Below are 22,947 nucleotides of genomic sequence, written 5' to 3' on the forward strand. Positions count from 1 at the left end.
TGTGCTCTTTGATTCTTGCAGTATTCAGTTTTTCTTACTTTCCTGCTGTACAGCTATAGGGAGCCTAAGTCTCCTCCTCTTCAGGTCGGGTCATGGGTCCCCAGAACAAAGAAAAAATGAATGCAAGTCTATGGGACTGCAAAAACTATTTCCTAATCCGCTTTGCATTACGCCCTGAATCGCACATATGTTGCACTTCAGTTTAAATGAAAATAAATCATGTGAGTTTTGACTATGTCTGTCATTGAATTCAAGTCAGTTTATTTATATAGCGCTAAATCACAACAAGAGTCGTCTCAAGGGAATTCACAAAGTAAACATTCTGATACAGTTCAGGTCATTAAGCCAATCAGTAAAACATTTCCTAAATAAGGACCCCAGCAGAGTGTATCGAGTCACTAACTAGTGTCAGTGACTTTACAGCAATCCTCATACTGAGCAAGCACGTAGCGACAGTGGAGAGGAAAACTCCCTTTTAACAGAGGATCCTGGCTCAGTGTAAGCAGCCATTCACCATGACTCACTGGGCATCGAGAAGACAGAGCAGACGGACACACACACACACACACACACACACACACACTCACACACTCACACACTCACACACACACACACACACACACACACACACACACACACACACACACACACACACACACACACACACCAAATATACCAAGTAGTATTTCTATGGCTACATTGTGATTTATTAGTAAATATTCTATTTAACCCTCCTACTGTCTTCACCCCGCCAAGAAAGTTGACCATTGAGCAGAATTGATGGTTTATCCCTTGAGGTCCACGTCAGGGGCGGATTAAGGACTGAAGAAGATCCGGGGCTTAACATACACACACACGCGCGCGCGCACACACACACACACACACACACACACACACACACACACACACACACACACACACACACACACACACACACACACACACACACACACACACACACACACAGGCTCACAAAGACATTGTGACATCATATGGTACCAGCTAACGTTCTTGGGTACCTCTTAGCCAATAGTGATGGCAGATTAAAATTACACACACACAAACACGCACGCATGCATGCACGCGCGCGCACACATACACACACGTGACACGCACTAGTCAACATCATATATATGTCTTGTACCACAAGATTTTTAATCTGAAGCTACATATTAAGCATATTCAGGGCAGCGTATTGTTCCTGTTAGTGTTTAGTGTGAGATGATAGTAAATATTCCCTTTCTTTCTCCAACAACTTTACCTGATAAGCTAACTTTAGGCAAACCAGCAGCACAACAAATATTTTCAAATAAGACTCACAAACCTGAGTCAACACCAGTCTCATCAAAGCCGGGGTTCTGTCGTTGTACTTTTTGTCTAAAAAACGTCCTTATGTCCATCTTCACTCATGCGTTTCAGGCAGAGACTGTAGAAGAAGCTGGCTGCTGAAGGGCTTCTTCTTCAGTGGTGGAGGCTCAGGCAGGCTGTATACAAACTACTGCCAACTGCGCCCTCTCTGTTGGACTTTGGTACTGCATGTTACTTCCACGTTTGAGATCCGGGCTTTTCATTAAAGATTCGGGGCTTGAGCCTAAGTAGCCAGGCCTAACGCCGCCCCTGGTCCACGTGGCAGGGGTGAGGAGTGAGCACCACCTCACCCCTGCGCCACGTGGACCTCAAGGGATAAACCATCAATCCTGCTCAATGGTCAGATTTCCCGGCGGGGTCACCCATGAAGTCAGTGGGAGGGTTAATAAGAGATAAACTTTATTGTCTTCATCTTAGTGAATCTGTCATGTCCTTTGAGATTTGTTAGCTTGTAAAGATTTGTAAATAAAACGACTACAAATCAAACATCGCATATATGACGTCACCACAGAATCTCTTGTCCTCTAGCTTAGCTGCTACTTACCACATGGCCAGATTTATTGTGGTTTTCTCCACATTTAATGCTCCATCTGTCATCCTGGAAAAATTATTTGAAGCTCACTAAGCTAATATTCTCCTTTTCATGTCTGGTTCTGTGATGTCATAATGGTGAGACGAACATTTGGAGTCCTAAACGTCTTTTCACACTAAACCTAGAATAACTTTTTCCTCAATTCAAAATTAATCTGTTTCTTGGCATCAAATTGTGTCTTTGAAATAAGCGGACATCACATGAAATCCATGGAACATATCAAACAGGATTAGAAAACAGCTTTTATAGCTCCATTGATTTGCATTCTTTTTTCCTTATTTCCGGGAAAACATGGTCCGGAAGTAGATGGGCATGACTTAGGCTCTCTATTAGTGATAACCTTCCTTCTTTGTTTCGTTTGAAAGTGGCTTGACTAATTATGTTTGTACACCAACCGACCGTGTTCAGCCTGGCTTTCTATGAACCTGCCCGTGAACAGAGATGAGTCGTGGCCCAAAATATCACTCAGACTCAGCTGTGGTGATGCAGGGGCATGCCTCGCTGGACTGATGCGTCACGCCGTGCAGAGATCTTAAGTGTGCATTTGAATTAGACCTCATGCAACAATAGAATGATCTTGCATGTCTAATTCCGTTTTGTTATACCGTTGTCATGGTGCCTCTCGGTCCTCCTGCTATCACCTGAATAATAAATATCATTTAGGGCTGCTTCCTTATAAAAATGTTTATAATCACAATTATTTAAGACAACAATGACTGAGTTAGGAATCATTATTCAGAGTTCATATTTTAAAGATAGCTTTTAAAGATAATGGCACCAAATAGGTTGCAGAATTATGATATTTATGGGTGTTTATAAAAAGTGCCTTGTAAGCTGTTTAAAACAGATCAAATGCATAGCATCCAGGCAATAGTTTTGATGAATTAATAGTCTTGCTTTGTGGTGTTTGGGATCTGAAACTGAAATTAAATACACACATAAATTGTGAGTTGCCTGTGTATTTGTGATTTTGTACGTATGTGAGGGTGTTATGTGTTCATTTGGTGTGATCACCATGCAGCAACAGCTCCTAAAATACATTTGAATGAGGCCGATTAATGGAGAATTTGTTTTCGGGTGAGAAGTTGATTAATTTAGCTGCACATTTTTCTTCATTTGAGCTGTAGTGAACTGTATGAACAATCCGTTTTACCAGCAACAGATGCATTTCATTGCAGATGCACTCATTAGTTTTTGACATTAATTGAATCAGATGCTGTTCATAGTGAAACAATTTGAACTGTTTTTTGCAGAGGAGTGTGCTCAAAAAGGTGGTTTGCTTTTTTATAAATGTTTATTTATTTATTGTGTTATAATATTATTAATAATAAAAACAATTTATATAGCATTTTTCAAGGCACTCAAAATGCTTTCCGTTATTCACGCATGCTCACATTCACACACTGCCGGTGATGGTAAGCTACTGTGTAGCTGCCCTGAGGCGGTCTGACAGAGGCGAGGCTGCCATTTAGCGCTATTGGCTGCTGTGTATCTCCAGAGGCAACCTTTAAAAGAAAGAGAGAAGGTGTGCTAATTGAGTATTTCTGTTCGCACATGAAATGATCAGAACACAAGGGATTCTAACAAAACACACTTCCAATTTTGTGACTTCTGCACTCACTGTGAGAACGTTCAAAGTAGAAGTTAATTTTCTTCATTGAAACGTCACTTTAAAAGCGGTTAAGATGATTTAAAATAATCAAATCTGTTTATTGTCTCACCAGGGTTATACAGTTAGTTTGGTTAAACTGCACAAACACGTTTATTGCCTTTATAATCACCATGCAGTAATAAAGTCATAATAAAATGAGCCTAAAATATGGAGAGCAATCAGGCTGCTTGATTGTTCCTTTTGACAGTGAACCCACATCCCATATATAATGAAAAAATAGCAATTAAAGCAACATAAAAATTACGAATTACCATGAAAATAATGGATACAAACTCCTAAATGAGTAATTTTTTTGATGATAGCTGACTTAATCAAGCAGATCTTTTATTCTGCAGGAAAAGAAGAAGTAAAACATTCAAGAACCCTTTTGGGAACAGTTCCTTTGTTTGAAGTATGTTTCCTTTTTGATTTTAGATAGATTATTTTATCATTTTAACTATTTGCTTGTAGAAAGTATTTTAAAATTACAACATTCAAGCAATTTCCAGAAGAGTTTCTGCCTTTATGGAGGATTATGATGTGTGAAAAGAACTTTATGCGCTACTATGCTTAAATCTCTTCACTGGTTACCAGTAAACTACAGAATCCACTTCAAAGTGTTTCTACTAGTTTATAAATCACTCAACGGCGTGAGGAAAAAATACATGCTGAATCTCCTTACAGCATCTACGCTGCAACCAGCAGTCCTCTGAGATCTTTAGAACGCAGCCAGCTGTAGAACCCAAACAGGATGAAGCTGCATTTAGCCACTATGCAGCACACAGGAATCAGGAATCACCTTCCTTATGACCTCAAATGTGCCCTAACTCTATGACTTTCCAATCAAAATAGAAAACTTTCATGCATTCATTAGCCTTTGATTGACTGTTCCTTATGCACCTTCTGCACTGTAACTGCTCACCCTTTAACTTTGTATTTTATCTGATTCTTAAATCTGAAATTTATCAGTGCATTTAATTAGCGCTGAATTTATTGGTGTGATTTAATAAGGCTGTCACGTTGATTTTGCTGTTCTTGCTCCTGGAAAGCACACTGAATTGCCTCTGTGTATGAAATGTGCTATACAAAAAAGCCGCTTGCTCTTTCAGAGAAACATTTTAATGTTTTTCATCAGGTTTTATTTACTTCATCCTGGATTTGGTTGGAAGGTGTACGTATAGATCTTTGTAATATTTAGGTAAACATAGATTTTGGTAGTCAACGATCACTTTATTTCTAGACATAGAACCGTCTACTTTCCTTTTCCAATTTTTTAATGAAGGGGACAGAACTTGTCATCAGATCAGCAAAGGACAAACACATCTGTGTCTTTTTAATTCCACAAAAATGTGAACATTAGCTACTTCCACCATGTTACACGCTCTGCAGAGGTAGACAACATTTATCTGGGGTGAGAAAGTCTTAGGTATTGCAGTGAAAGCCTAGCGATTGCTCTTTGCCATAATGAGAGGCTGTGGTTATTGCTCTTTTAAACAACTGCAGGGAAAGGTGAGGAGGATCGGCTCATTAGATTTAACCTGGATGCACACATGACCACCCTGGGGTGGTAGTTTGATCGATAGCAAAATAATAACCCAAAAAGTCCAGGAAGTGATCTATGGATTTTCCTCTGTTATTTACCAGTGATCAGGATTGTACACTTTGTGATTTATTGTAAAGGAGGAAGGAGCAAAGTTTAAGCAAGGATGGGGAAAAAAATCGAATTAAATGTTAACTTGGTCTGGATTTACCCAACAGTAACAGCCTCCCTCACTTTCTCGTGTGAACCCCGTCGCTGTTGGAATTCCTACCTTCCTCTGTAGTTATCTGCTCCACATCTTGATAATTACAGTATTTTTCCATTTGGTTCAATAAGCATGTTTTGTTTGCCTCCTCGTTCTGCTGCTGACTGAGTCATCTTCTCTAAATGCCAGCCAGTTGTCTGGCAGCAGCAACAAAACAGTCTCCAGCGCTGATGTGATGCTTAGAAACGAGGCCATAGCTTCTCTGTTCTCACGGCGGGCACTTGTTACAGGTACAGAATACAAGTAATCCTCTCAGTAAATGCATTTTATTCTAAATGTAGGGACAATTCTGAATATGCCAACAGCCCTTTGCAGGTTAGCACCTTCTTCCTTGGTTATTTGTGCTAATTCGATCAACCAAGTGGAATTAAATCATGGGCCATTATTGTCATCTTGAATCTAAGCTTTGCTTTTAATTTCACCAGCATATTTTTTATAAACAGTTTGGAACAGAATAGATTTTTAGAAGCAACTAAATTATAAGCTGCTATATTTATTCAAAAAGGAACAACGCACACACACACACACAAAATGAAGCAAAAATAAGGTGTAAAATGAAGATTTGTAAGCTGAACACAAAATTTAGGCAAAGAATAGCTAAAATCACGATGAATAAGGAATTTGAATAATTCTTCTTCTTTCCCAAACATGACCACATTTTCATCCGGTGTATTTATGATGTAAGGCATATTAGCGGAATACGATGAGGATATGATAAAGTTACAGGTTCCTGTGTTTGATGGACTTTTAACTTAGCACAAAACTAAAATCACAAATAAATCCTCACAAAAATGGATAAAAAGAAATTCAAAGTAACCCCCATGGAATGAGAGTGGCGGTAGCAATTTGCAAATGACACTACTGAGAAAAGTGCAACACAATATCACTGAAAAAAGATGCAAAATTATTATAATAGATACAAAACGTATAATGAAATGAGAGCTGAGACACAGAATAAACTAAATGAGGTACATTATGACCCAGATGGAACAGATAATAACAATATACAGATGCAAAACAAGTGCAATGACACAATAAATGACTGACTGAGACCAAAAAAGCTGTGAAGAGATGAAAAATAGCTGTAAAACAAAACCATTCACACACAAAAAATTCCCTAGAGATACATAAAGTTAAATAAATAATTATAAAAGTGTGCAATTGTGAATACTTTGAAATTCTTATTAATATTATTATTATTATTATTAATAATAATAATAAACAAAAGGGGGCAGCAGTAGCTCAGGAGGTTGAACGAGTTGTCCAGTAATCAGAAGGTTGCAGGTTCAATCTCAGCTCTGGACAGAGAATGCTGCTGTTGTGTCCTTGGGCAAGATACTTAACCCATGTTGCCACCTGGTGGTGGTCTGAGGGACCAGTGGCGCCTGTGCTCTGCAGCCTCACCTCTATCAGTGTGCCCCCAGGGTAGCAGCTGTGGCTACGGTGTAGCTCATCACCATCAGGGTGTGAATGGATGAATGATTCACTGTAATGTAAAAGCGCTTTTGAGCAGCCTTACTCTGAAAGGCGCTATACAAGTGCAGGTCATTTATCATTTACACAAATAAAATACGTGATTTCTGCAAGCCTGTTAGCTTCAGATTGTTTCACAACTCCCACTGATAGGGCTGCTTTAGCCAATTCTGCACAAAACGATTATAAACAAACACGACTGTGCATTCAGACGACGGGATAGACTGAAATAGGGTCAGCACTCCACCGTGAAATGCCCAGTCTCCTGCCGTTTTTCAGTCTCCGTGTTTTTATGCTTGTAATTTCATCTGTTTGGTGCTTTCAGAATGCCGAAGCCAGCTATGACTTCAGCAGCAATGACCCGTTCCCATTTCCGCGGTACACAGATGACTGGTTCAACAGGTAATGCTCGCCCGAGCAACCCCTGCGTATATGCACACACACTCTGTGTGTGTTTCTGCGTGCACATGTGTGTGTTCTCCCCTGGATTCTGCTACCTCTTCGCTATTGATTTTTCTCTCCACATAGTTCCATTAAGGCATTATAGCGCTGTATAAACAGTGATGTTGTCCAGCCAGAGACAAAAGGCAGTATGTTGCCTATTTTTAACCACACAATCAGGGGAGATAACGTGTATAAAACAAGACCATCCCAAGTCTTGTTTTCTCTCAGGGAAACATGCACATGGTGGTGACCTTGTGTCCGATAAAACCTTATCAGCCTCTCATCTCCTGGCTTCACTGTGATCCACTAGAAACCACCCAGAGCACAATAAGAGTCACAAATCTTTTCTTTCTCCACCTTTCCTGCCTCCCATCTCCCCTGATGTGTGTGTTTGGGCTCCCGTGTGTTGGATGGAGAAGGCAGAGCTTTGGTGTGGTAGCACTTGCTGATTGTCGGGCAATTCTCGCTGGCTAATCAGCTGGTTGTTATAAATAGCTGCCTGTCTGTTGCAAGGCATGCTGGGAAAGAGGGGTTGACTCTGCAGTGTCCCTGTGGGGAGCAAATGGATGGAAATACGTAACATGTAACACAGGGCAATGATACATCAGTGACGTGTGCAAAAATCATGTTGATTTAGACAATTTGAGCTTATTTAGATCAGTTCATGACAACAAACATTCTAAATACAGATTTGGTTTTCTGAATCCTTGTACAAGTCAGAAAAAAGTTCCCGACAACCAAAGCGATCCGGTAAATCGAAGCTCAGACTGAACCCACATGTGATGATTTGCAAATGTATGTAAATTCATGTAAATTCTCTCCAATAATTTCTTTGCCTTCTTTCTCTCTCTCTCACTCTCTCATCAGTCACGGCACCCGATGTGCCGGGGAGGTTTCAGCGGCAGCCAACAATAACATCTGCGGTGTGGGAGTCGCCTACAACTCCAAGGTGGCAGGTGTGTGTGGAGTTAAACCCGCAAGTGTGAACAGAGACAGGAATAACAATGAGGAGATGTGGATGTGAAATAACAGCCCTGATAACCGTGTGATGAGAGAATCACAGGTCTGATGTGGGTGATTCACTCTGAGGGAAATACGGAGAGCATCTTATAGAAATAAAACATAGGTTGTAGAATCATGTTCAAATGGAACAACTCCACTTCAAGAACAGCTGCAAATTACTGAGGCGGCTGAGTGAAATGTGTTTCAAGCAACACAATTTATAACCATTGCATTTCTCTTGTATGTATATTTTTATTCTTAAATAGAAAATAAAAGCATAAATATGTACACAGTGGCAATTTGCTGCTAAACGTGACACCACATTCTCTGCTGTTGCTCAGGATCCACACACGGTGTCTCACACACTAGCTGCACAGGCGATGTGGCTGACGTCTGCTTTTTGCAATCGCCCATTTATTGCTGCTTCAAGCAGCAGCAGAATTGGGAATCTAATAAAAACAGGATTGCCCTTCTGTCAGGTATCAGGATGCTGGACCAGCCCTTTATGACTGACATCATCGAAGCATCATCCATCAGCCACATGCCTCAGATTATTGACATCTATAGTGCCAGCTGGGGACCGACTGATGATGGCAAGACGGTGGACGGACCCAGAGAGCTCACGTTGCAGGCTATGGCTGATGGTGTTAACAAGGTAAGGAGAAATCACCATTTAAAGGGATACGTTGCAACTTTTCATATTTTTAAATCAGTTTTTTGAGCCAGCACGTGCTAAAATTACCCTTTAATGAAAGGCCACCCAGCCCCTCCACTTGCAACTTCAGAGTTGCTGGTCAGGATATTTGGAGCTGACATACCTGGCACTGCAGTCTGCTTCCAACACATCTCCTGCATGTTTTAAATCATGAACACAGCTGATTTGTTTGATGTAGTGGTGAATCGGTCATGCAGACACTAAGGAAGGCTGGGGAGACATTTCAACTGTTAGATAAATGTGCTAAAAAGATGAACGCACAGCAAGGAGATTGTGCTTTTGATTCTACAAACAATCACTAGAGGGTGCTAAAAGCAAGCCAAAACAGCCTGGTTCCCCTTTAAAGGTGTGGTTGACTGAAAAAAGCATTTTTAATAACTATTTCTAATTATAATTGGTCACTCCGAGTTTTTCATGCAGGCTCAACATCTACACCTATTTTCTGCTTTAGCTTCTGACAGAAAATAGATAGTGAAATGTTAGGATTTGAAAATCCTCACACTGTGATGTCACACTGTGAATGGGCATTTGCATCGTGGCTCGCTTCTGACCACAGGAAGGCTTTTAAAAATATTTTTGCAGCAAGGAGAGATAGCAGAGTGTGTTGGTGATAGTAACTTTGTAACATAGCTGATTGTGTTCTGTTGGCCAATCAGAAGCATTAATAATAATGAGCAATCCTGCTGTTTTCAGCCCACCTCTGCACAAGCAAACTTTTGCATCTCAGAACAGGAGCATCATAGCTTTTTTAAAATTACTCATAAGGTATTGATTTACACTAGAGAACACTGCAAATGTATTGAATAAATGAGTGAATTATGTAATTTATGTCATTTCTTGGTAGATTTTGTAGATTTGAATTAGGATTTATTTTTCTTCATTGTGGTTGAGAAGTTGTGGGGAAAGCGACAGTCAGACAAAACCTTATTCATTTTTTTCTTTTTGAAATAAAATCTCCTGCTTTCAAAAACTCCTTTAGCAAGATCAACTAATTTGAAAACATCGTATCGAACTCAACCTGCAGCTCACAGTTTGAACCCAATCAAGCTTTCATGGCACCGCTTCACAATCCAAAGGACCCAGGCCAAATGGTCAAACGACTGATCTTAAGTTCTTGTCTGAAACAATTTCCACATATTTGCAATACCAGGACAGTTGTTGACATGATCAAAATCATGTTGATGGAATAGTGTTTGCAGCTGATTATGCTGATGTTTGTAGATCCTGATATTCTTTCAGATTTCACTCAGTACCCTAAACCACATGTTTCACTCTCATGGCAGAAATGTGAAAAGATGGACAACCTAATGTTTTTGTGATACTAATAATAATAATAATAATAATAATAATAATAATAATAATAATAATAATAATAATAACAACAACAACAATAACAATAACAACAACAACAACAACAATAATAACAACAATAAAAATGACAATAACAACAATAATAACAATAACAAAAACAACAATAACAATAATAACAACTACAATAAAAACAACAATAAAATCAACAATAAAAACAACAATAACAATAATAACAACAATAATAATAACAATAATAATAACAATAACAATTATTACAATAACAATAATAACAATAACAACTAACTATAATAATAACAATAACAATAATAGTAACAATAATAATAACAACAATAATAATAAATTATCATTATTATTATTATTATTGTTATTATTATTATTATTATTATTATTACTGTTATTATTATGTGAGAGAGCATTTTGGGGATTTTCATTTTTCTGCTTAAAAAGATTTCAGCTATTTGAAAACCATCTGTCTCCAGCCAAAGGTGCCGTAGATCTTGGACTCACCCATACAGTCACCATGCTAATGACTGCAATGCCAATTAGCTGCTTGAATAATCATCGTGTTTTGTGTGCTTGCTTGTTTAAAACAGCCCCATCCAAGCAAGGCGGAAGCAGCGTTCATGTAATATTTTATCACAGAGCTAATCAAGTAACTGCTCTGCAGTGTGACACTCAGATTCTTGATCACTTCTGTGTGGGCAGCACATGATGTGCATTGTGCATGCATGAAAGAGTGAAATGAAAAAGCACTTTACGTCTCAGAAGCGCCAGACCAAGACAGTTCGCCAGACCAAGAAACATTCGCTGCAACATTAAAACTCTTTATCATAATAGTGCCGTGAAGTCCTAAGAACATTATGTTGAACTCAGTGATGCTCAAACCTCTTTAATTAATCAATTAATTTATTTATTTTGCTGTTCAAACAAAAGGACAGGAATGATCAGGAGAAGAAAAGGATGAGCCACTCATCCTCCATTTGATGAAGTGTCTTGTGGGGGAGCCGCCAGCCTTTTGTAAACACAGGTGCAGCAGAGAGTGCAGAGGATGCTCTCTGCCTGGAGCCCTTCTCGGCTGTTTCATCTTTTAAGGCTCAATTATCAGCAACAAACATGACATTTCACTGCGTGCTTAATTCGGTGTGTGTTTAATACGGTTGTTTCCAGAAGTCGTTATGTGGCTTTGTACACTAAGGTAAAGAAAATCACACAAAATAGAGATAAAATGATGCCAAATTGTCTGCCGTAAGCACAGCAGTGGCAGTTTACCAGCTGAGAAGATAAACAGAGAAACAAAAGTGGGTCTCAGGATTCTTGGATCCTGAAATTTAAAATCCTAAAGAAAACTTTTTAGTGTCTAACAACTGTTTCTCCTTTATAATAAAAAAACCATCATGCTATGATGTACTTATAAAATAAATAAAGCTATCAATTAGAATCCATGTAATAAATTTAGCTGAAACTCAATAATTTTCTTTCTGTTTAATTCTGGAAACATAATCACATGTTGCACAGGAGACCCTCTGCCAGCTTTGTTCCCAAAATGTCTGCCTTTCCTTATTTGAAATGTGTGTTTTGGAATGTGACTCTACTTGTGACAGATCTCATTAGGTTGTGTGTGAACAGGCAGTTTACGCCGCAGAGCGAGACAAAAGAGGCTAAAGGCAATTATTCCAGGAACAATCAGAAAACTACCACCTGGTAACAAGAGAGGTCTGATTGGATTTTAGTGCACGAGCGATTTGAAAACACACAGAGGAGACCAATTTGAAGCACTTCAAAGACAAACGAAAATAGCACACACGATACCTGTTGTATAATTACAGTCACATTCATTTCCATTATTCCCATTCGTCATTTCCACTACTTAAACTCACTGGAGGAATAAGCAGAGCTCCTGTGTGCTTTCACTTCACCGGCTGTGTGATCACATTGTTTCAGGGTCGTGGAGGGAAAGGTAGCATCTACGTCTGGGCGTCGGGAGACGGTGGAAGCTATGACGACTGCAACTGTGATGGTTATGCGTCGAGCATGTGGACGATCTCGATAAATTCGGCCATCAACGATGGACGCACTGCTCTGTATGACGAGAGCTGCTCCTCCACTCTGGCATCTACATTCAGCAATGGGCGCAAAAGGAACCCAGAGGCTGGAGTTGTGAGTGTTTGCATTTAATCAGAAACATCTACTCCTCAGTAGAGAATATCCTCAGTCCCTGATCTCTAGCAATTTAACGATGGCCATGTCTTTTATCTCTTAATGTTCATTTTTCTTTTTGTCTAAACATATTCTCTCTCTTGGTCTGAGAAATAATTGAGTCCTAGACTGCCCATGAGATTGGATAAAACAGGAAATTGCTTTAAACTTGCCAAAAATAATTTATGTTTCAGTGACCCAGATGGTCACTCTGACATTTAGACTCATGATTTGCCTTTGATACTAAGAGCATCCTCCATAATGTGTTTAGGCTAGCACACTTGGCACAGCTCCTTAATTTATTTATTAAAAAAAAATTGGGGGTCCGTGCAGTGGTGCAGTGGTTAGAGCTGTTGCCTTGCAGCAAGAAGGTCCTGGGTTCACTTCCCAGCCTGGGGTCTTTCTGCATGGAGTTTGCATGTTCTCCCTGTGCATGCGTGGGTTCTCTCCAGGTACTCCGGCTTCCTCCCACAGTCCAAAAACATGACTGTTAGGTTGATTGGTCTGTCTAAATTGTCCTTAGGTGTGTGTGTGTGTGTGTGTGTGTGTGTGTGTGCATGGTTGTTTGTCCTGTGTGTGTCTGTGTTGCCCTGCGAAGGACTGGCTCTCTGTCCAGGGTGTACCCCGCCTGATTGCGCGTTGACCGCTGGAGATAGCCCCCCCCACCCCGCAACCCTGCGTGGACAAAGTGGGTTCAGAAAATGTATGGATGGATGGATAAAAAAATTGGGGGGTTAAAGGTTCCTTTCGGGCACCAAAAACAGAATTTGCTGTGAGAACACACCACGTCTGTGGGTATTTACACAGTTTGAGTGATTATGCAAATAATTGCAGGCTTTTGATGAAGCATACTTAGGGTCTCTTCATTAATCTGTTATAATTTGTCTTTAAGCAACATATTTATTCAAAACAAGTAATCCAGTTAACTCATTGAATTTGCAGTTCAACAATCACTCATCAGTCTTGCAGTTGTAAATGCCATTTTAAAGGAGAAATAAGTAAGAATTATACAGTGAAATGACCACAAAACTATCGGATGTCTCAGTCATGTTGGAAAGAAGGTTACATTGAAATAGATTTCATTCTCAGCCAGCTGAGGGGTTGTCAGTTTTTCTCCTTAAAAAACACAAAAGAGGAACATGGTTACTGTTTATATGAGTAAGCATGTGTCTGAGTTTGGCTAACGCTGCAGCGCCAGCCTTGCCTGCTGGAAAAACCAAAATAGACCAGCATAGTTGGTTTCCAGCACATGTTGTGTTTTGGTGCCAGTGTGCTGGTCCAGCATGGGATGCTGGTGATCTGATGCTGGACCAGCACACTGGATCTGCTTGGCTAGTTTTTCCAGCAGGGTTTTTAATTTAAAGGCAAAAAGCTCCAGATTTGATTAAAGAACAAAAGCCAGTAAACAGGAGTGACCCAGAAGTTTGTTCCAGGGCAGCTGTTACTCAGAAGGTAGAGCGGTTTGACCTGTAATTGGAGGGTGGTGGGATTAATCCCGGTTCCCGGCAGAGCATTGCTGTTGTGTCTTTAGGCAAGACACATCACCCACCTTGCCTGCTGGTGGTGGTTAGAACAACCTGTACTCGTCAGCCTTGCCTCCGTCAATGAACCCCAAGGCAGCTGTGGCTACATTGTAGCTCATCATTCTTGGTCACTTTTGCTATCCGTCCTGAGCTGTGGTACTAATGTACAAATGGCACTTACACACTAGCATTGTCTCCACTCTTCTCCTATCCACCCAGCTCGCCCCAGCCTGGCCGGGTTTATTACAAATGAATCTATAGGATTTGCAGATGTGACTGAGGATATGGGCAGTGTCCAAAATTGGCGCAAAGATATTAGTGATGTCATAAGCACATCTCCGAGCAGGTGGGCGGGACGAAAGACGAGCGGAAAAGTCTGCAGGGGTGTGTGTGTGGGGGGGGGGGGGATCTTTACTCCACACAAAAAAAGCACAAGGTGATAAGTAAAAAGTATACGGTGATGTGTATGCTACACAGAAACAACTCAGCAGAAAAATGGTGGTGTTGCTGAATTGAGGAGAGGGATTTTACTTGTGACAAAAATAGCATGAGGCGATCATTAAACAGTGTGAAGTGATCTGATATTGCATCCAGACTGCTGTCTGTCCTGGCACAGCTGAAACTCAGTGTGTGTGTGTGTGTGTGCTTGCAGCAGATGAAGAGAAATGACCTACGGTGTGTGTGTGTGTGTGTGTTTGTGTGCGTGCACATGCGCTCTTCAGACAGGCGGCTTCAGTCAGAGGCTTCTCACTTCCTCAGGAATCCGGCATAATAATGAGTCGCACATGCAGGAAACCCCTGCTGGCTGATTCTGTCCACCAATTGGAGGCCCTAATGGTAGGCATGAATTTGAGCCGGCGAATCAGTCAGCAGTGGGTGTGTTAAACCAGTTGAGTCTGAATCAGATCGCCTTAGGAAGAGGGCTCATAGGAAAATCCAAGGTTACAATCTAAACACAGCCCAGGTGGAGTAGAGCCGATGCTAGTGTGTAAGTGCCAAAATGTCCCCACTGTGGGATGAATAAAGTCTTATCTTATCACCACCAGCGTATGAATGTGTGCGTGAATGGGTGAATGATGCACTATAGTGTAAAGCGCTTTGGAGTCCTCTGACTCTGAAATGTGCTAAACAAGTGTAGGAAATGTATTATTTCTTGTACATTTAAGAAGCCATGGCAAGAAGGCTAGAGGCTAACGTTGTGCTAACAATGCTAACGGTTAATTAGAAGCAAATAGGTGACTCTAAAAATGTCTGAAACTATTTTTTCAATTACCAACAACTTGATATTACAGTGAAATGTATGTAATGAATGAGTACATTGTGACGTTTAACTTCCTTTACTGAGTAGCTCAGAACTATAACAGCAAGCTAACAGCAAAACAACAAACAACCATACTTCCTCTAGTCCTGGTGGAATACCTCTGTAATAAGTGTAATAAGTGCTACTTACCGTTAAACACCCCAAAATGCCAACACCACGTATGACTCATCTTTGCTTGTCATCTAGAATCTGGTGGTGGTCGGAGGGACTGGTGGTGCCGTTGTTCAGTTGGCCTCGCCTTTGTCAGTGCACCCAAGAGGCGGTGGCTGCATCATAGCTCATCCCCACCAGCCTGTGAATGTGTGTGAGAATGGGTGAATGCCTGACTGTGTTGTGAAGTGACTTGGGGGGTTGTAGAACCCTAACAAGGCGCTATACAAATACAGACCATACACCAATTTTCTGGTGCTGATCTGTAACTGGTACATAACAGTCATGAAACTCACAGAACAGGAGTGAGAAAGTAACTTTTTTCTTAAAAGGCCTGCAGGGAGTACATTTGAGCATATGATGGCATTCTCACTTTATTCTTACATATTGCACCTTCATGTTTTCCCATTCAACATTACTGAATTTTGGTTTTTCATTAGGGTAAAATTTAAAGCACAGAAAAAGCCTATAGCCTCTGTAACTTATTCATAAAATGTCCTTCTTTTGCTCTGGTGGTTTCAGGCTACCACAGATTTGTATGGAAACTGCACGCTGCGTCACTCTGGAACCTCAGCAGCAGCACCAGAGGCAGCAGGTGTTTTTGCTTTGGCTCTCGAGGCTAAGTATGTACTCAGCAGTTGAGCTTACAGGTTCAGATCAATTACCTGCATGAAATACGATTAGATTACCTTATTCAGCAATTCTCATCTTAAGAAGGTGGCAGGCAGGAGGAATGATTGTATTTCCAGTCGTATTCATGATTGCACAACCTTGAGTCCATGTGTTCATGTAAGAATATTTTATAATCCTCCTGTCAATCCTCTCTAGATTAATTTTGGCCTCTGCTTTTCATTTCTCACAAAAAATGCTGACAAGACCCTCAGGCCACAACCTGACACCAGTTGATGGAGCTGAGTAAAGAGACAATGTTTGCTCGGTACACACGGTAATGATGTGGCTGTTGTGAGGACCGGATGTTCACCTCGTCCGGTGGCAAATAATCTACGAGCCTTTTTACTGCCCAAACACACTCGAGCCAAGCAACAGCATGGGTTCAGCCAGAGGAAGGCTGTGGACTATCTGCTCCAGTTTTCGACAGAAAACTACTAATGAAAATAAAAAAGTTATCACTCATTTTACACTAATCTGTGCTTGTAATTTACACATTTTTCTAATCTAATCTTTTCATCTTATGTTTTTGTCTTAACCCTTATATAACCCTTTAATTTTCTAATGTTTTTATCCTCTGAGCACAAAATAATGCACTAAGGACATATCAGGGTTAAGCAACCTTGTATGTCTGTGTGTGTCCCCCCAGTCCAAACCTGACATGGAGAGACATGCAGCACCTGTCTGTCCTGACTTCAAAGAGAAACCAGCTCCATGATGAGGTCCACCGGTGGAGGAGGAACGGCGTTGGCCTCGAGTTCAATCACCTGTTTGGCTATGGTGTGCTGGATGCCGGGGGCATGGTGAAAATGTCCAAGGATTGGAAAACAGTGCCAGAACGTTTCCACTGTGTAGCTGGGTCCATTCAGGAAGCCCAGTGAGTCATATTTCATTTTCGATAAATACTGCAAAAAACTGAAGCCACAAACGAAAATTCTACTGAGGACAAAACTGATCTAATAAGTGAATCATCTCAAAGTGCCTAATGTAATAAAACACCTGCAAAAGGAGAATCCACTAAACAACCCTCAAATATTTAGATTAGCTGCAAAGTCTCTTCTAGCATCTGAATTAAACACATTACAACAACTATCAGAACATCGATTTCAGAAAATTGTTTTGTGGCATTTTTATTTGTTTATTTTAAAAATGAAGACTGATGAATTTACCTACTTATTATTCATACTTAGATTTTTTTTTACCTTCAACTGAAAGAATCATTTAGGTTTAAAGGACACATAATATGTATTTTATTTAAAGTTATAATATTTCTGTGGTTTTATACAAAGCATATTTATCAATCTCTTGTCACATATAGCACTTTTCTTCTTGCCAGTTTCGGTACCTTCCAGAATGAGCCATCTCAGGGCTCTGTCATTTTAGGGGGAAAAAAGCTGGGGCTGGCCACGCCCACCTGTCCCCTGATAGGCTGAGTCTTGTTAAATAACTTTATTAGGCCTGGGCATTGGTTAGTCTAGAATTTATTTACCGAAGCAAAATAATTTTGCTTTGCATGTTGGTTTAGGTATGCTCCATTGGAACCTCCACAGCACTGGCCAGTATTGTGGGTGACCAATCACAGCACATTTATTTAGAAAAACAATGCGTTGTTTTATGTTTCTTTATGGCTTTGTTCGAGTTGAGCAGCGCCTCGCCTGGAAAGCAGACGAGAGCAGATGGACGCAGCAGGGGGAGTGGCTGAAAGCCGGCATTTAAGTCGTACAGATTTCCCTACATGTGTAGCTTGCGGGTAACGATGGATGAAGATATCATGTTAGAGTTCATACTTGTTTAATTATTTATTTTAATTCTGGTGCCTGTTAGCAACCGAAACACATCCTCACGTGCTTGTGGACATCATATATTGTATATGGAGACCTGACTGTAATAATAAGTAAAGGTCATCAGCTCTAGTTTTAGTGTGCTCATAGGAAACGTGACAAAAGAACACAAACCGCATTCTTCTTTATGGCCTATATTGTCATCATCAACGTAACATGATTTACAGAATACATGTGACCAACTAACATTTTGCATTCAACCACCGGATGTTTGGATCAAAATGTGAACCAATCAGATCTTAGATCAGGTGAGGGCCAGGCGTTTCCCGTCATGCCCTAGGTTTTGCAGCCGGTGGAGAGCAACTGCAGCGCCTTGCTCCAAAATCTGCGGCCGCCTTGATCTTGCAAGGTTATCGTTGCCTACGTATGCATGACGTCAGAGCGAGTCGGTGTCAAGTCGGAAACAAATCTAACCGGCATGCACTGTGCGCCGATCACCGATGGTCTAATCTGCGCAGAACTGGCTCATCTCGAACACGGCCAATGTTTTACGTAGTTCTTCCATGATGTAATGGTGGACTGCCCCGCGCTCGATTGGTTTGGTGGGGCAATCACAGCACTTAGTGGACGGGCTGTTACTGAAAAAACTAAGAGGGTGTCAAACCCTCTAGTGGCTGGTAGATGTAAACATCAACCCAGTGTCGTGCCCGGCAAAATAAAATGTTGATTATTTATTTTTGTAAATATAACTTTTCATTAAAATATTTCACACTCTTACTTTAAACACATAAATCACCCAGGCTATGTTCTATACGCCCCCACACATGTGTTTAAATGCAAATTTTAAAGTACATAAATATCAGCAATGGGCTGGTTACAAACTAACCCCTGAACCGCCTTCATTTGGTCCAGGACTCTGCAACGAGGCTCCTAACTGGAGCAAACAGAAGAGCTCACATACTCCTATTTTAATGTCTCTGCACTGGTTAACTTTAGAATCCATTTTAGAATTCTGACTATAACTTTCAATGCTCTACATGGTAAAGCTCCTCCTCACATTACTGAACCGTCAAAGCCTTGTGCTCCAACCCGAGCCCTCAGGTCCACCCACCAGAACCCTCTAGAAGTTCCAAAGACCAGATATAAAGTCGAGGTGATCGCTCCTTCCAGACTGTTGCACCCCGACTTTGGAATAATCTTCCTTTAATCTTTACGTAGTATTGACAGTCTGGACAAGGGTTGGGGTTAGGGCCAGCTGAAGACCCTTTTATTTAAAGTAGCTCTTACATAAATATTTTCTTTTCTTATTTTTAACTCAAATTTGTAATCATCATTCATTTGTTTTATGATATTTTATGACAAAGTTTTTTTCTGATTTCATTTTATTTCTGTCATAAGATCATTATAATTTTATGACGTTTTGATTTGTTTTGTTTTTTCTCTTTTTGTGATGAGTGCTATATGAATAAAAGGCACTTATTTATTTTTATCATATGCAAAGCACTAGAAATTTAATCAGTTTAGTATAAATGTAAAGTCACTCACCAGATTATTATTATTATTATTATTATTAATATAATATATAATGATGATAATAATATATAATATTATATAATGATGATATCATTATAATTATATAATTATAATATAATAAAAACATAATAATAATAAATGTGTAAAATAATTGTGGATTCTATTCTCAGATGTTTCTTATAATTTAAATAGGCTGCACCTCCATAATCAGGTGGTTCTTGTAACTGTATCTGACCTAACTTAGTTCCCCATCAAAACAATGAAAATACTCAAGGTATTCTTTGAGACAGTGATGTCACGGCAACAGTGACGTAAATGAAAGCTTGCATGTGCGTGTCTCTCTACGGTGGAGCTCAACACAGATGAAAAAAAAGGGCAGGTGCAAATCCGTGGAAACTTTTCCTCTTGTAGAAAATGTTTGTGATGGCAAACATTACCCAGCCAGCTGCAGAAAGTGAATTCAGCTTTTATCTCAGATACGACACCCCCTCCAATGTTTACGAAAAATGGTTTAGAGATGAGAAACGTCCACATTTCCCTTTTCAGCCTTTGAGTTGTGTGCTAAAAGCTGAATCACTGGTTTTGTCATATATTTTATCAGTTCCTTGTTGCCACAGCAGCCCTGCAGGGTTCCTGCTGCCTGCGTGGTAGAGCTATAATTACAAGCCCACCTCTGATGATAATGTATCATCAGAGAAAAGCAATAAGCACCAACACGGCCCTGCTCACAAACACAGCTCAGCACTGATCTGATAGCTCTTCTGGTGGGTTATGGCTTCCTTAGCTGGACGAAAACTTCTCATTATCAGTCGAGCCGGCACACAGGGCCCCCTGAGCAGTATGGTTGTTTTGAATCTCCACAGGTTGCGACTTTCAAAGGACAACCTCCTCTCTGAGTTCATAATTACAGTTGCTTTATAATCTGAAAGGAAAGGAGCTACTGCTGTACCATTTTGGGCTTAAAAATACATATTCACGTTTACAGTAAAACATCCATCTATTATTTTTCATTCACAGTGTTCTACACAGTCTACTGCTAATTTTTTAACTAAGTGGTGTAAAACACCTCTTTCACTTGCAGCCTTTTCCTCCATTCCCCGCTAACGGTGGTATTAAGCCTCTTTACAACCTTTTGGCCACTGCCTCTGCCCTGCTGTGTTATCACTCTGTCTTCACATCTAAAGAGATGGGAGAACAGTGTCTTCTCAGTCACAAAATAACCGCATCACCAAGAGCAACTTTCCTTTTTACACTGTGTTCTGAGCAAATCTTTTGTTAAAAGAATTCTGGGTTTATTAGAAGTCCAGCACACATCATAATCTCTTACATGTGCAGTCATGCAGAAAGAGATATTCATCTAAAAATACATGAACAAGATTTCTAAATTCTCTTCTGAATGTTGAAACATTCTTTATTATACTAGAATATTTCATTAAATCCTTTTATTTAAAACCTTCAGCATTTCTCACAAATCCTCATAAATCTCTTTTAACTTGAGAGATCCTTAACTAGTTCGAAAAATCATTTTTACGTAGATCTGTGCTCGAAGCTGAATTTTTGTCATTTTGGCGTCAGTGAACATTCACGTAAATCTAACACAAATTCAGACCTTGCTTTGTTGTCAAGTTCCCAGGGTTTTGTAGAAACCAGGAGGTTTTTGTCAAAGAACACCATCTAGTGGCAGAAAAATGCCCCTTTCCCTATTTTCGTGATCACAGCTGAAAAATCCACCTATTGTTCTTGAATGAGAAACAGAGCTAAAACTCATTGTTTCACAATAATTATTCTCACATTATGCTGTGTGTTCATATGTTTCAAAGACTTGTCCATTAGAAGTGTCACCAACTCTGCATCAGTACTCCGCAAACGTGCACGCTCTGTGATTAACATCACAAGAGGATGTTGAATGTTATTGGTTAATGCTGAGCGGCTCTCCATTCGCATTGCATGGGGCTCTACGGGACGAGTCAGGCAGGCTTAGCAAAAAAACGTTTTTTAAAGTATTTTTTTTACATATTGTCTAAATTATATCACAGAACAGTCAGACTATCATGTTTATGTATTTCTAAAAAAGTCATACATAATTCCAGAGAAGGTGAACAAACAGCACACTCCTGTTAAGACGCCATTTGAGTGTTTCCGATATTTGAGTTTTGCAGTTTTAACCTCCAAATTCTTGTCCTCCTTCTGCAGCAAAATCCAGTCAGACAGCAAGCTGGTTTTGGCAATCACCACGGAAGCCTGTCAGGGGAAGGACAACTTTGTCCGATACCTGGAGCATGTGCAGGCTGTCCTCACTGTCAATGCCAGCCGCCGCGGGGACCTCAACATCAACATGACCTCACCCATGGGCACAAAGTCCATTCTATTGAGTCGGAGGCCCCGTGACGACGACTCCAAAGTCGGCTTCGACAAGTGGCCCTTCATGACCACCCACACCTGGGGTGAAGATCCCCGTGGAACCTGGATCCTTGAAGTGGGCTTTCAGGGAGACCAGCCACAGCGCGGTGTCCTGAAGGAGTGGACTCTTATGCTGCATGGAACACAAAGTGCCCCTTACATAGACCAGATTGTGCGTGATTATCAGTCCAAACTTGCCATGTCCAAAAAGGAGGAGCTGGAGGAGGAGCTGGATGAAGCTGTGGAGCGGAGTCTGAAGAGTTTATTGAGTAAAAACAACTAAGGTTCAAATGTCATCTGCATGTTGCCAACTATGACACTTTCTCTCTTATTTTACCGTCTCTGCAGTTTCACACTGTCCTCAAAATCTAACCACATCTTCTTAGTTAATCTCAGTATTCTCTCCTTTCATACCCCCCCCCCCCTTTTTGCTTTTTGCAATTAAACATTTTAGTTATTCTGTTCAAAAAAGTGTCATGCCAAAGTGTAATCCTCAATTATCTGTTCAAAGTAGGGAAAACAAAGTGCGTCACCTGAATTTTTACACTCTACAGAACTGTACATATACCAAATATAAGCCACTCTACCATACTCTTGCTTTCATGCCCTGCACCTTTCTTCTGCCAAATGTTGTACAGATTGTGATTGTAAATTATTCTCTGTGACTTAAAGTTTAACTTCTTGCAAACAGTGCAGTGATACTTCTTTCTGTTTATACTTTTTGTGAAATGCAATGTTATTTATATAAATAAGGACACAAAAGTGTGTAATTTATTTTGCAAAGTGTGGTCATCGGTTCCTATTTCACAATCTTTGGCACATATTATAATAAATAAATAAATAAATAAATAAATAAATCTATCTATTCAACAATTTATTAAAGTATTTGAGTATTTGAGGTCAAAATTAACATGTTACTATAAAAAAAACTTCATTTAAAAGGCAAGTCACTCCCAAATCAACTTTTTTTTCCTGATAAAGTATATAAATGC

General features: G+C 40.1%; 1 protein-coding gene across 2 annotated transcripts in view; it reads left to right on the forward strand.

Annotated features, from left to right (window-relative positions):
* The window catches only part of pcsk2 (proprotein convertase subtilisin/kexin type 2), a 34,187-nt gene extending 11,544 nt beyond the window's left edge, over positions 1-22,643 (forward strand). For both annotated transcript variants that reach the window (XM_054750349.2, XM_054750350.2), the window contains 7 exons: positions 7,215-7,291; positions 8,201-8,289; positions 8,815-8,990; positions 12,324-12,539; positions 16,095-16,195; positions 16,891-17,118; positions 21,749-22,643. In XM_054750349.2, the coding sequence (XP_054606324.2) occupies positions 7,215-7,291; positions 8,201-8,289; positions 8,815-8,990; positions 12,324-12,539; positions 16,095-16,195; positions 16,891-17,118; positions 21,749-22,238 (1,377 nt within the window). In that variant the 3' untranslated portion in view covers positions 22,239-22,643. The remainder of the gene's footprint in view (positions 1-7,214; positions 7,292-8,200; positions 8,290-8,814; positions 8,991-12,323; positions 12,540-16,094; positions 16,196-16,890; positions 17,119-21,748) is intronic.
* Positions 22,644-22,947: the final 304 nt, after the last annotated feature.

This window comes from Nothobranchius furzeri, chromosome 12 (genome assembly GCF_043380555.1).
Source record: "Nothobranchius furzeri strain GRZ-AD chromosome 12, NfurGRZ-RIMD1, whole genome shotgun sequence".
NCBI classification, from domain to species: domain Eukaryota; kingdom Metazoa; phylum Chordata; class Actinopteri; order Cyprinodontiformes; family Nothobranchiidae; genus Nothobranchius; species Nothobranchius furzeri.